At 38.6% G+C, this 15,251-nt stretch overlaps 1 protein-coding gene across 1 annotated transcript in view; it reads left to right on the top strand.

The window, feature by feature from the left end:
• The window catches only part of LOC135480091 (uncharacterized), an 81,989-nt gene that overhangs the window by 58,311 nt on the left and 8,427 nt on the right, over nt 1–15,251 (top strand). Inside the window, exon 3 of the mRNA XM_064759846.1 lies at nt 11,638–11,832. Within this exon, the coding sequence (XP_064615916.1) occupies nt 11,638–11,832 (195 nt within the window). The remainder of the gene's footprint in view (nt 1–11,637; nt 11,833–15,251) is intronic.

Genomic DNA, 15,251 nt, shown 5'->3' with positions numbered 1-15,251 from the left:
TTATGCGCTGATGGGCTCAAAATATTCCATGGCCAACGTTATTACACGCTTGTGGGCTCAAAATATTCCATGGCCAACGTTATTACACGCTTGTGGGCTCAAAATATTCCATGGCCAATGTTATTACACGCTAGTAGGCTCAGAATACTCCACGACCACTGTTGTTACACACTGATGGGCTGACGCTGAAAAGGCGCCAGGCCAATGTTGTTGCACTATGTATTATGCCCAATTTCGTGAACGTGTGATCAAAGATTAGGCTTTGCAACTTTAAACAGTGAAACACTTGCAGAAATTTGTGATGTGAAAATTTGAAAAGAATCAGATGCAAATCGAACCATCACACAAACAGATAAATGCCGTCTTGTACTCTAGCCCCTCATTAAGTGAATGACCCATGCTGAAAGAGAGAATGTCAAGTATTTTACCGACGGACCAACTGATCAACAGAGACACAAAGACTTATAAAGGTGCTTGTCGTGGATCAAACGAATGAGAGCTGGATTGTATATACTGAGGATTACAGAAACTTATTTCGCACATGATTTTGAATTACTGACTTATAGTTTATTCTTCCGGTATTTTATTAACGAATCCTCTGCAGCAGGATAGATGAGGAAATGATCTACAATAAACCAAATACTGTATGCTGAAAAATTTCATTAATTATGTAACTTTGAAAAATTTCCTATGATTATTCACAAAATTGAGGGTAATTTCTTCGAGCTTTCTTGTTAAGATACAATATGCGGCGTGTCGCTGGTCTCATTGTTTACTTTAGATAACAGTACAGTTTAAAGGGGAGGGAATTAACCTACACACAAGTCTAAATCAAAATGTATTTAGGTACCATACTATACATGTGTATGCCTAAATTATGCAGATCTCCACTTGATGTTGCACATTGTCAATTTGTCGATCATTTTCTTAATCAATGACCCACTTCCCTGGTAAATCGTCTCTGGTAAAGCTTTGAATATTATTAAGACCGTACGTTGTGGCTTGCTTTGTTTTTCCCTTGACTTGCTCAACTGCATCCTATATATTCGGTGGAACACTCTCTTTATATAAATCATACCTTACGTCATAGTCGATGTCGTTTAACAAGGGAAGTAATGCAGAGCAGGCCTATTTTTTTTTGTTTTTTGCAAGATAACTTTGCAGTAGCGAGTTCAAGTATAGAAACCTCAAAGTGCTGTCCGTTTCTTTCAAGATATTTTTCTCATGTAATATCTTTCAAGATATTTTTCTCATGTATTAATAATATAATTTTATAATATAATAATAATAACTTTTTAAATCTTTTTATGGATATCGAAAAGCCTTTGAATACACATTAGATGTTTTGTTGCTGCCAAGGAGACAGAAATGAAAATTGAAAACAATAAAAGTCTTTAAGACTTCAACATACACTCATGCACACATTTTCCGCCTAAGTGAAGCGCTTAGGCAGTTTTCGAGTTACGTAATTACGTCGTTTTGTAAACTGACCTTCCAATTAATGACCTGGAACGTCCATTTTTGTTGACTGCTGGTATACGAATGTCCGTTTCGACACATAGATTAGGACAAAACAGCGACCGTCCAGTGCAAAATGACGTCACCGCTTTTCGACACGGCCAGACAATCTGTCTCTTTGTTAACCTGTCAGTTAACATGGTAGAATGTCATCGTTTTTGCATTATCTGACAGGTAGCTAGGTTGGTGCAGTAACGCGCGTACTGAACCTGAAACTCGTTATTCCGCCAAAGCCATCCCTTACAGGCTTATGTCTGCTATACGCTTCCCGGTCTCTCAAAATTATGATTTTCGCTCCACCTATCGTACAGGCGACGGAGCTGAGTCGTACACAATTTTTAAAAATAACCCTCAAAATATCACTTACCTTCTGTCATAGATTATTGACAGCTGGTGGGTTTCACAGCGCTATGTACTCATTATAATACATAGGCAAAGAACGACTGAAATGTTAGGAAATACCTCTGAGTGTGTGACACGATGCACATGTATATTGTATTACCCTGCATCGGGGAATATGTACTGGCGCTTCCTCCATTACAGCCCTGCGATGAAGTAGGCATATGTGCCGAGACTTCACATGTGAGTTTACACATGAAATTGGGCCAAAGCCCAACAGAAATCCACCATACTCAACGTTTAACTCAAATTATTTCATGGCCGAGATATATAATTATTGAATAAGGCAGTGAGACAAGAAGTAAATTTCGCATAATTTATTTGTTAGATTGAGTAGCCGAGACATAAGTTTCTGAACACGCATTCATGGATAGCCGAAGGTTTAAGCTTCCCGTGATTTCACGTGAACCTGGATGTATCATCGCATGTGTCAGGTAAGACAAAATACGCTGATGTATGTATGAGACATTTTACTTAGTTTCAATTGTAGACATGACTGACTATGTAACCTATATACATGGATGAACGGTGCATTTTATACAACAGTATCCATATTGGACGAAACGTTCCCGGTCTAGGAACTGCTAATGTAAACTTTATGTTATTCATTGAGGTTTTAGTATCAAAATTGCAATTTGCCCCAAATTTCTTTCGAAATTAAACGTCTTGGATTGAGATTAAGTTACCATATGCCTGACAAATAAAACGTACATATGCCAATTTAAAAAATACAAAAAAACCCCAAAAACAACATGCACTATCAATTAATCGCCTTCCCTTAGATTTAGTTACAAGATACATAAAAAAATGTGCATGTTAACTGATAACTGACGACCGGGAAATTAATTACGTTCTTATAGCAGCTACAAGGCACAAAGGGCCAGCAAAATTTGTTTATAAATATGTTTGTTCCTTTTGAATTAACACTTGATGTCTTCTGCGTGCGTCATTCCGCGATATTTACTGATTGCTCTCATTATGTTGTTTACAATATTAATTAATCAAATGCGCGTTCTTGTGCCAGTTCATAGATAACACAATGGTACCACATATAGTGTAATCGTGTGAGTTTGTAACAAAGCTCAGATTGAGATTACGGAGTCGAGTCGAACGGACGAAGCTAAGTTTAGCTCAGCTTCGTCAGAATACCCCGTCTTGCATACACATAAACATACAACACACATGTACAAGCGGGGTATAACTCCCAAATTAAGACAAAACCACGATACATGAACTGGAGGAGATGCCTCGGCCATTTTGAATCGCCGTACCCGGATGTAGAGCTGGTAGATGCACACAAAGGTCAGTTTTTAAGATATTATATATGAAAAGAGAATGAAATATTACTGACACGCCGTGTGTATACAGGTTACTGCTACACCTTTCGAGTTTCACACGCTTTCTATCTTAACATGTCAAACGCAAAGGTTAAATTTTTAGTATGAGTTTCAAGAAATCCTCGTGAGAAAGGCTTCAGTGGTGTGTAGGTCAGAGTGTGTGATATAAATGCAAATCCGCGGATAAACACTTACAGTGAGCCTATAACGTTTTGAGAGGAAAACTTCTTCAATATGTACAAACAGGATTTAAACATGTAGCGGACTGTAGCTTAAGAACTTTTTTCTCTTCACTGACGACCCAGTTCTTTTCGATTATTTTTTATTTCTGTCCAGTATGTAAGATATTTGTAAATCCCTCACAAAAGTAGCGAGTGTACACTAAAAAGCTGATTTAGGCTTCTTCCTTTTCATGGTATATATTACTTATCGTGGAACTGCCTTTCACTGTATATTGCACAAAACAAAATAATCGTAAGCCTACATCTCACTGGTTCGACGCTCAGCATATATATACGTAAAATATGGGTTATCGAAGTCTAAACATGCATTTAGTGTAAAATTGTGAGCGTCTTATCTGCATGGTGTCTTCGGAATGATGTTCTTGTGTGTCATGCACGCAGCTCTATAAACACCGGGACCGATCTTCTCCAATGAGACGTCGTCAACATATACACGCTGTTAAATTTAAGGAATTTTAGGTTAGTAGCGTTTCATGATTTCAGTTTGAACTCAATATAGCACTCTACCACGAGCCTCGCGCTCAAAGAAACCTTGCTGCCCAAGTGTATAGCACTGAACTTAGCTTCTTTACTTTGTGAGCTTTGAGATGAACTCAGCGAGCTACAGTGAGGTTGCATCTGTACTTTTACTTTTAGCTCCCGCCTTTATTCGTATATTTAGTTATTTTACTTGTTGAACGTCATGCTCAGATATCTTTCACCTAAACCACCGACCATGGCTAGGTACACCATTTATATTTAAAAATCCTCACCGTCTACATATACACACACATACAGGTACATGTATATATATGTGCTAGCGACCCACTTCCTCGTTCTCAAACAGTTAACGTAGTCATTGTTTTGGGGTTTTTTTCCCGTCAGCCATTAACTGTATGCATTATACACGTACATAACACAGTGTTCATTTTGAGAGTCTGTAAACATAAAAAGGTGTCTGTATGTACGTAAAGGCCCATGACTATTCTGCCCCAGGACTGAAATGGTCTGTTTGATCGAAAACTAAATCGGTCATCTTCGGCATTTCCCGGCGTGCCGCAGAGCAAATGTGCAGTGTGACTTAAGCTCGGTAAACGGCCTTTTTGTGGTAAATTGTCCGTCTTGCTAAATGCCGTTTGAGGCCATAAACTGTTGGTTGCGGTTCGAGTGTTTTAGTATATATAATATCAGCTGAATATTGCTGTATCAATCCGTTTGTAAATTTAATCAGGCTTAAAATCACTCTCATGTATGTGTTTTAACATATGCAAAATTGGTTTCCTTTGAGATAATGTCGCACGTCATAATTTCAGTAATTTAATCCTCACCCCCACACCCACGGCGTAATGTGCACAGAAGTGTGTTTGTTATCGTAATTATGAAATGATTTATTCATTTAAATATGTAGGGTGGAGACAATTTCAGCGAGTGCTGGATTCGAATCTGTGACCTGATATTACGTGATATTTCCATCTCTTCCTATACTAGAAAGATAGATCGTCCAGTCTCTCAAATGGCGAATGTACCCATGAACACGGCATGCTGTCTGCTGGTTCTATGGACACGCAGTCATTTTTTATACCCGTCTTTCGAATATGACAACGCTTGTGTATATCAGCAGTTTATCCTGAAAACATAACAAGGTGTCCTCATTTTTTCGAAACATGGGAGAGGCTGGCATTCAGTGATGTTTATACAAGCCCAGTGATAAAGGCTGATACACACATAAGTCATCAGGATAGCCTCTAGCTGGCCTCAGTCCTCTTATGTGCAGTCAATGTATGACACCGGCTCAAAATGCTGAACATTTTCATATGAAATCTTGTAGTTATAAGAAAACCGGTGATTACATGCGGCAGAGATTATCTTTCTGTCTCACACGGAAATAACCGAGACTTTCGCGGCACACCTTGTTATGAGATCACGGAACAGGTGGTAGGATTGTATACCGCTGCACTCGCTTTACTTCCTGATTAGGTCGATCTATTCTATTTTTTGCAAATACATGTCCTCTTTTTACGCCGACGAGGCTTCCTCACGGCAGTCTCATGGCGATTGCCTAAGAACACGTCTGTGTTGCCAGTCAGTTCGCGCTGTCCAAATTTCGACATCACGTCCATCCTCTTCGTACCCGCCTTAGGGATTCACGAATACGTGTTAGGATAATCAGCACATCGACTTGAAGTACACTTCCCACAGGTAAGACAAACCGCACCTGTAGGCTGAGTTAAAAACCTAGCAAGTCCATAAAATACATTTGAACCTGTTTTTCCATTTTTTCACAATTAAAATCTGCTTTGGTTGCTCTCAGCTTCAAACCTTAGGTTTCTGTTTTTGTACAAGTGATAAATGAACGTAGGTTGTATCCACATGTATCATCGATAAATCGAACATCACCTCAACATGCACACTTGATCTGAAGCTCCATTTAGGTCCCAAGGGAATTCCATACCTGACAGTAAGTGCAAATATTATATTGTTGATTGTGGAAATATTTTATTTCATGAAATAAAGTAATAAAAGCTTTTATAGATTTTACGTGCTGAATAAATACTCCCGATTTTCTAAAATATATATCCATCTATTGTATCGAAAGTTCCATTCAATAATCCTTGGTGGTAGATAATAGTAGTGCATTGAAGTCGAACTCTCTTGTCGCTAAAGGTAAAACAATCCCTAATACTACATTATAAGATTTAAATGTCAAAAATTTTAGAATATTGTTGACATTAATATGCTGATCACCTGTTTCGCCGCTAAACTTCTCCATTTTCTCCACCTTTTGTCTGTTTTAAATAACTTTTTGTGAAACTATTTACAGACAATCTTGTGATGGTAGGCCAATATGTAACCATCAATAGTTGATTAACATATCTGACATTCCACGTGGTACAACAGGCCTTTCTTTTACGTAGGCCGATGAACTCAAACAGGAAACTCTTCTATTGTCTCACAGCTTACATGTACATGTACAAACTGAAATATTTGGAAAAAAAGCAGTTTTGTCTTAAATTAAACGTCAGCATTTACCAGAACTGGTTTGTAATTTGTAATCAGGCTGATATTTAATAATTTACCAATTTCGGTGATAACACGTTGTTTAGACTTAACATGAACTCATCTACGGAACTGAAACATTTCTCAAAACACATTGAGCAAGGCATTATTTTATTTGTTTCATAATTTTTAGAGCAAAGCGATCGGGGAGGCATATTTCGCATATTTAAACTCTTGTGACCTTGTCACATTTTCTGTATTTGTTTTTTTTTTTTTTTTTTGTTCTAAATGACTTACAAGAGGTAATGAAGGTTTTACGTGTAATCGGTCAATCATTCAATCACTGGGATGTCCTTGCCTGAATAACATTAGTTACGTTTAATTTTTTCACAATTCTGTCTCACACAGAACCCATCAGTTCGTGTTTTTCCCTTGAATTCATCTTATTTCTATCTATATATTTACGTAAGCGCAAAAATCTTCTTGTCTGTAGAAAATAATCATTCAGTTAACCAGAATATGTGTTATTGTTTGTGAATGGCCATTGCGTTACATCATAGTGTACGTGTGTGTTTGTGCGTTTGCGTTTGAGGCGTGTCCGTCGCAGTGCGTGCGTGTGTGCGTGAATGGTCCATATGCGCGAACAAGAGCTACAAGTTTTGACTCGTATACATTTCAAAACGCCCCTGATAAGGAATGCTCTATAGATTACTAGTGTTGCGTATAGACTCTTCGATATCTCAATGCCATCATCTGGAGAGCATTGTGACGTCTTAAGCCTATACATTGCCCCCACCCCCACCCCCAAACTGTTTACCCCCACACTCCACATCCAACCGAGGATCACAAGTGGTGATTGTCTGCAATGAACCATCAGTCCCCAGTAACCCAAATCTTACGATTCTTTTAGTTTACACTGAAACGGACGCGATTTCTGAGAAATGACCCATACAAAAACTAGGTAATAAAACCTACAAGCAGGGTTATCTATATCACTTTAAACAGTACCCTCAGTTCTGTGCACCTTCACACTTTGTGACCAGAGATTGCGTGGTTTGTGGGCGCTTAGTGTGTCGCCCCATCCTGCATGTATTCTTGACAAATTATATGGATATAAAAGATGACAGGGACATTAAGGGGAGATGACTACGATCTAAATCTAGAATGCGGATTAGCCGAGCAATTTATGATTTTTGACGAACTTCTCGTTTGTAGTGCCGGAATCGATGTTTCCAGCTTATCTTCTTGTTGGCGAAGCTCTACCCGCTTTCCTTTCACCACAATGTTAGCCGCTGTCGTGTAAGTGAAACATTCTTGTGTAACGGCGTAAAACACCAATCTAAATCTTGTAGACGTACATTTGGGCGCATAACCAGCTGAATTGAATATCTTGTGCTGACAACACAGCCACAAAGGGCACCGGCTCTTCTTGTTGTATGCTCATATTTATCATACGATAGAATCTCTAAACTTTGGAAATGGACCAAAGAAAAAGTTCTGAAAGCAGAATGCTGTGGGTTTGTCTTATCATGTTTGCTTCTTTTGTTGTGGTTTCTTGTCTCTTTCGTCACACAAAATATGGTTTTCTTTCATACACGGAAGTATTCTGATGTTTTTTCATATTCATGAACGTGCAGATCTATTTTCAGATGCATTCAAGTTGGAGAAAATGAACTCTTTTGAAGTGTAGGTAGAATATGTCGTAATCACTCAATAAATCTTGAATAAATCACGGAATAAAATACTTATACGTTCAGACAAGTCTGATCGTAAGTTCCCGTTTGTTTCCCCACTCACGAAAATCTGGAAAGTCACCAACCTGTTTTTTTTTATTTCTACTATAACCAGTGCCAAAAAAATCATTCAAAATATAACTTATTAGAGCACACATAATCATAGCTAAGAGATCTTTCAAAATATAAACCTGTTAGTGCACACATGATCATAGCTAAGAGATCTCTCAAATTATAAACCTGTTACTGCACACATGATCATAGCTGATAGATCACTCAAAGTATAAACCTGTTACTGCACACATGATCATAGCTAAGAGATCTCTCAAATTATAAACCTGTTACTGCACACATGATCATAGCTGATAGATCACTCAAAGTATCAACCTGTTACTGCACACATGATCATAGCTGATAGATCACTCAAAGTATCAACCTGTTACTGCACACATGATCATAGCTGATAGATCACTCAAAATATAAACCCGTTACTGCACACATGATCATAGCTGATAGATCACTCAAAATATAAACCTGTTACTGCACACATGATCATAGCTGATAGATCTCTCAAAATATAAACCTGTTACTGCACACATGATCATAATTGATAGATCACTCAAAATATAAACCTGTTACTGCACACATGATCATAACTCATAGATCACTCAAAATATAAACCTGTTACTGCACACATGATCATAGCTGATAGATCACTCAAAATATAAACCTGTTACTGCACACATGATCATAATTGATAGATCACTCAAAATATAAACCTGTTACTGCACACATGATCATAGTTGATAGATCACTCAAAATATAAACCTGTTACTGCACACATGATCATAGCTGATAGATCTCTCGCATGTTGGTGGCTGATGGATCTCTCAGAGTGTAAGGCTATTAACGCACGCATGTGGGTAGTTGGTGTATCTCCCAGAGTGTAAGGCTATTACTGCACACATGTGGGTGTCTGATGGATCTCTCAGAGTGTAAGGCTATTAGCGCACGCATGTGGGTAGTTGGTGTCTCTCCCAGAGTGTAAGGCTTTTACTGCACACATGTGGGTGGCTGGTGTATCTCTCAGGGTGTAAGGCTATTACTGCACGCATGTGGGTAGTTGGTGTATCTCCCAGAGTGTAATGCTATTACTGCACACATGTGGGTAGTTGGTGGATCTCTCAGAGTGTAATGCTATTACTGCACGCATGTGGGTAGTTGGTGTATCTCTCAGGGTGTAAGGCTATTACTGCACGCATGTGGGTGGCTGATGGATCTCTCAGGGTGTAAGCCTATTACTGCACGCATGTGGGTGGCTGGTGGATCTCTCAGAGTGTAAGCCTATTACTGCACGCATGTGGCTGGCTGGTTTATCTCTCAGAGTGTAAGGTTATTACTATATGCTGGTAAGTGGTGGGTCTCCCAAAATATAAGTCTTTTGCTCCACACATGAGGGCACATGGTGGATTACTTTATGTTAAAAAGACAATTATCAAAATATTGCTACAGCTTTTTTTATCTTTTACATAATAAGCTCTGCAGCGGTTAATATATGTCAAGAAAAAGTATCTTATTATAAACTACGTGGAATTCTGATATCTCAGATGTAGCCAAAACCTTGTTATAAAGGGTGTATATTTACAGATAAATGACATACAGCATTGCATTTGATGATAAACTTACATTTGTCCAGCAAGACATTGCCATATCTCGCAACCAAATATAAAAGCATTCTTTCTGACATCAAATGAACTGTCAGAATCGGACGAATTGCGCAACTTAGTTACGAGCAAAATTTTAAGCCATTTACGCGCATGAATACACAGAGACGGGTGTTCCAAAAGACCTGCGCTTTGGAGGAACAGATCATGTGTTCGTTGCTGTATAGGCCACTCCCTTTGGGCACTCCCTTTTTTGACTTCATTCGGTGATTTCCAGTGGCTTTCATTACATGGTTTCAGCGACTTTTGGTGCGGGTCAGTAGCTTTCAATGAGCTTCAGTGTAACCATTTGCCGACTATTAAACTCTCGTCACTGCTCTGGTGGTAATCCCTATGTGCTGTCGTCTTTCATGCAATATAGCTCCAGACGATTCGACTATACGGTGTTACTGTTGAGTGTTCCCTCATCAAGTTAGTACACTTATGCGAAGCCCCGTAATGCTATACAAACGCGTTACTATATTGGCGAAGCAATGGTTACAGTCCTGGTTACAGTGGTGATTACATGCTGGTAACGTTGGGAGATGTTTTGTACAAGTAGACCTTGATGGCGAGGGGGAGTGGCGATGGGCAGTGGCGAGAGGGGCTCTGTACGGCTTCTCCCACCTGCGAAACCTGACCATCGCATGAAATATCAAGTGCTGAGTAACGAGTAAGCCCACCCGCAACCAAATATATTTATGTATTATATTTGATTGGTGTTTTACGCCATTCTCAGAAACATTTCACTTATTCGCAGGCGATCAGCATTATTTCTGGAGGAAACTTGGCCAGATTTGACACTTTATCGCAGACTACGCATTTCTTCATGTTGTCCAAGTTTCGTTTTGATTAAAGAAATTGCCTACATATGTAAAACATATACATATTAATGCATATTATTTATCTACATATGTAAAACATAAACCCTGAAGAGTGGCAAGTTTTGTAACTTTTTGCTAATTTTAAAGTCCGTATTTCTGCTAATATTGGAAATACATTCTTCACAGTACATGAGTTAACAAGGCCACTGCATGTGCAGAATAGATAGCTTTTTCAAGGTGTGTTTGGATCCTAGTGGTTCTTATTTTATTATTGGAAACATATCTCTGCGTGAGTAAATATACAGGCGTACTTGTAGTTCTGATAGGAATATGACTTACAGTGATCAGTCATAAATTCTTATTTGAAATACTTTCTTAGTATTTTTATCTTATTATTGGTGGTTTGTGTTTAACGCTTTTTTAGGAGTTGGCCTTGTCTCTAGGGGCTGGATATTCATCGGGTAGAATTAGATCGGCGCGTCGCATTTATGACCAGTTGCTATCAAAACGCAACTAAGATATACATACTATGTATTTTGATTATCGACAAGTTATATTCTAGCATGGTACATGATCTGAATACTGATTTCACTCATTCGTCTAGAACATTCCTTACGTCTTTCCAACAGAATTGAAAACTGCTGACTGCTTCTGTTTTCATGATTCCGTCCTAATTTCGTCCTTGAAATACTTTCTTATCTCTTTGGTGGTTTGTTTTCAACGTCCAATTGCGAAATAATCTTTAGGTTATTGACCTGAAACGTCCGTTTTGGTCGAGGACTGTTATACAAAAACGTATGTTTCGACGCATAGAGTGAAATTATTGGCCTGGAACGTCCATTATGTTTGGCGATTGGAATACGAACATTTAGCGACGCCTATATCTGTATTGTTGTTGTTCTCAGATTTCCCCGAGGTCCTCTTCCAAGACGTCACGGTGGACCCCCTGAGCCTGTCCGGGATCGCCCCGGGGCCGGATCTCTCCCTGCCCAGGACGACGTACAGGGACTACCCCGAGGACACCATGCAACCCCTCGACTACTCCCTGGGATCTAAGCTTCACGATGACATACCCGTACCTTCCTTAGACGACTTACCAGGTGAGGCTCTGCTGTGGTTTCTGTATTACCTGTCAAGGAGGTTATGTCTGACGGCGTTTGTCAGTCTGTTTGCCCAAAGCTATGCTGGACCTATTTACGCAACGCCCAGTTTCAGTGTAACCTAGATCCACGTGGACAATTTCACTAAAACAACAGCACGAACCCTACCTTAAATTTGATATTCACTGATTCCCTAAAAATTCGAAATGTAAATATGTCAAAGCCAGGATGGGTAAACTTTCAACAGTAATCCAGCCGTTTCAATTTTGAATGGAACAAGTCGCATCGAGGTCCGCCATGTTTGGAATTTGAACTTTCAAAAATTTTAAACCAGGCAACATTGTCTTTAAGAATTGCATGCCAGGTACAAATTCAATTAGTTTTTGGTAGTGATCCGATACCCGAACCGGATCCAGGAAGTGTTTATATTGATTCTTCACGATTTACGAAGCATATTTGTACTTTGTAAAGTACACAAAGTGCGGCGCTTTGCACTCCCCGGATCCTTTATATGTTCTTTTTTTATTTAATTGATATTTAACTACATACTGAAGAACCCCAGAGATAAACTAACAAGAGGCCGGAATTTCATCGATAATACGTGTGAGCTGCTTTGATCCTATTTTCTATGTTATAGTCTTTTATATAGTATCTTATATGGGTGGCGAAAAGTGGATTAAACCCTCTCTACGACAAACCTATACTGACTACAGGGCTATAGAATCGTTGCTGTTTGACTTATGCGAGAGATAGAGAAGCGCAGGCTTCACCTAATCTAAACTGAATTTTGTATATGGCACATTCATTCAAGCGTGACAAAGACTCTGGGATTTATCCCAAGAAATCCAGTTTCTACTGTCAACCTTCCTTGGTGGCTTTAAACACTGGTATATTCACGTCCTTAAATGCAACAAATGAACTGAATGTAACCGTTTCAGTCATTGCCCGCTTTCTACAAACTTTTCATGACTTTTTTTTTTTCGAAAATCACGCCGCCTAGTAGGGTCTACTGTGTTTAACAGAACGCGCTTTGCGACGAAAAAAGCTCACGTAAAATAAGATTGACGGAAATTTTGACAGAGTGAGCCTTAATTTACATATTTGTACGTAGTAATACATGGACACCATTGTTAGAAGTACACACAGGCTTTTTCAACCGTAAATGTACCTTCAAAATAACTTTGTATTCTTCATTTGTAGTCTGTGTAAAACAAGAATTGCAAGTAATATTTATGAAACAACAAAATATAACGGTTAAATTATTAAACTGCTCTGTTAATATGTTCCACAGTGTGAAATATACATTATTGATTACTCTTCAAAACATTTTTATATTGCTCTAAATTTGTTTATAATGATTTCTTATAACATGTTTCGTATTTGTTCAAAATCAGTTTTATAAAATTCATCGTATGACAAAAAGATCTACATAATTTCACATTTCTAAAAGAGCTTGTATTGCAGAAACTCATACATTAATTCACTTTTAAAACATTTCTTGTAAGGCAGAAGCTCTCTTAAGTAAATATATTTTTATGATAGCATACTACTGCTAATTATGACAATTTTCGCCAGTCCGCTTTAAAGTGATATGGTCGTCCAAATATCTGGTATTTTTGCGAGATTACAGAATGACATGGGTATTGGGTATTTTTTGCAAAAAGTAAAAGTCATAAGCTTTTCGTTAATCCCACCTCCAGCACTGTACGTTAAGAGAATGTTTAAAAATAACAAAAAAGTGAAAATTGAAATTGAAATTTAAACGAGACGCTGTAAACTCGATGGAAATGGAGCATATGTAAACAAATATAGCTGATTATACGCGTAGAAGGACTTACGGCTCGATCGTGGAAGGATTGTCCTAAAAGAGGCGTAAAAAGAGCTGGACAGGTTGACAAGCAAGTTTGGACTTGTAATTGGTGGTCAGTTTGAGTACACTGAAGAAAGAAACAAGGTTTCACGAAGTACGAAGATGTCGAGAAACTACCGTTTGATAGGTGGGTGCAAATGCTGTTGTTCTGGTAAGCGCGGGGGTGCTAAACTTCGAACAGACACACTTTAATGACTCTTAGTTTAATGAAAAGATTATTCGTAACCTTTTCTCAATGCTGTTTAAGCTGTATCAGTATTTGAGAATATCCGCGTTCGTCGACTGATCGAAAGTCGGTATCATAGGGAACTTTCAGAACGCTGCGCATAAGCTTTGGACCCTTCCGGTTGAATATTAATGAGACAAAATGGCCCACCCCCTTTCTGTTGAATTCGAATAACGGTAGAACTTCTCCGGGCTCGTAAGAGCTACGTACTCAATGAGTATTTTTATTTCAACGTTAGTAATTTAGGTCATGAACGAACTTTAAAACTACGTTAAGACGTTGCACTCAGAATTTGTTTAAAAATCCAAATTTTGGACGACCATGTCCCTTTAACTCCAGACCGAGAATTGTTTCGTGCTTCTGGCGAGAAACAAACGAAATTTTTGACTCGGGATCAATAAATTTGATACTGCAGGGTCACAAGTTTGGAGATTCTGTTTATCCCATAAATGGAAAATCGAAAAAAGTACAAGATTATGCCTTAAGTCAGCGAGAATATTTTGTCGTGTTTCTCAGCTTACTGCAGCGCGTGCAGCAGTGAGGAGGAATTTAAGTATGTGACGTCAGTCATTCGTCCTCAGACCAAAGCACAACATTTATACGCAAGGTCAAATATACACCATACAAAAGAATTCAACGCAGAACGGCCTTTATTCACACAAGTTTGGATCGAATTTGTAAATGATCATCTATACAGATTAAATCAGAGCAGCAAACAATTGTTTTAAACAGTTTACGAAAATGTCCGTCAAGGGAAGACTCTGAGAAGTCACGAGAAAAGCACTCAGGAATATAGCACGTGCATGTTTGTTAGCGCGCATAAATGTTATGCGCCAACACGTACTGACAAAGAACGTCATTTCCAAGACATGTATGAATACAGTCTACATTTCTTCGGAAGATTGTCAGAACTGGATTACCCTGATACGACGGTATTTAGCGGTTAGATGTTCATCGTGTTTATTGTGGTTTTGGATATGGATGTCAATGACTCCACTAGAGATCGGCCTTCCGAAGATCTATGCATTTGACCTGATTTCCATTTCCGACGTGCTGTGTTGGATGCAAAAGGTTGAACTAGTACAGGCAAAATTTTGACCAGTGTTATTTGTGGTTAATGCAGTGAATTTGAGCTAAAAATGCAGACGACAAAATCACGTATTAAAAAAATAGTCCGGTCCGTGTGTAGCTTTTGATTGGCTGATTTTTATGAATAAACTTCTGTGAGCCAATCAAGTGGCTCTCTCAACATTGTTGACGATAGGTGGGATACATTATTTATCCCACCCCCTTTATCCCATGTTCTGGGTCGCATTTATTAGG

Source organism: Liolophura sinensis, chromosome 13 (assembly GCF_032854445.1).
Source record: "Liolophura sinensis isolate JHLJ2023 chromosome 13, CUHK_Ljap_v2, whole genome shotgun sequence".
Lineage (NCBI taxonomy): Eukaryota > Metazoa > Mollusca > Polyplacophora > Chitonida > Chitonidae > Liolophura > Liolophura sinensis.
The sequence above is the reverse complement of the archived record's forward strand: the minus strand, read 5'-3'. Positions and strand labels throughout refer to the sequence as shown.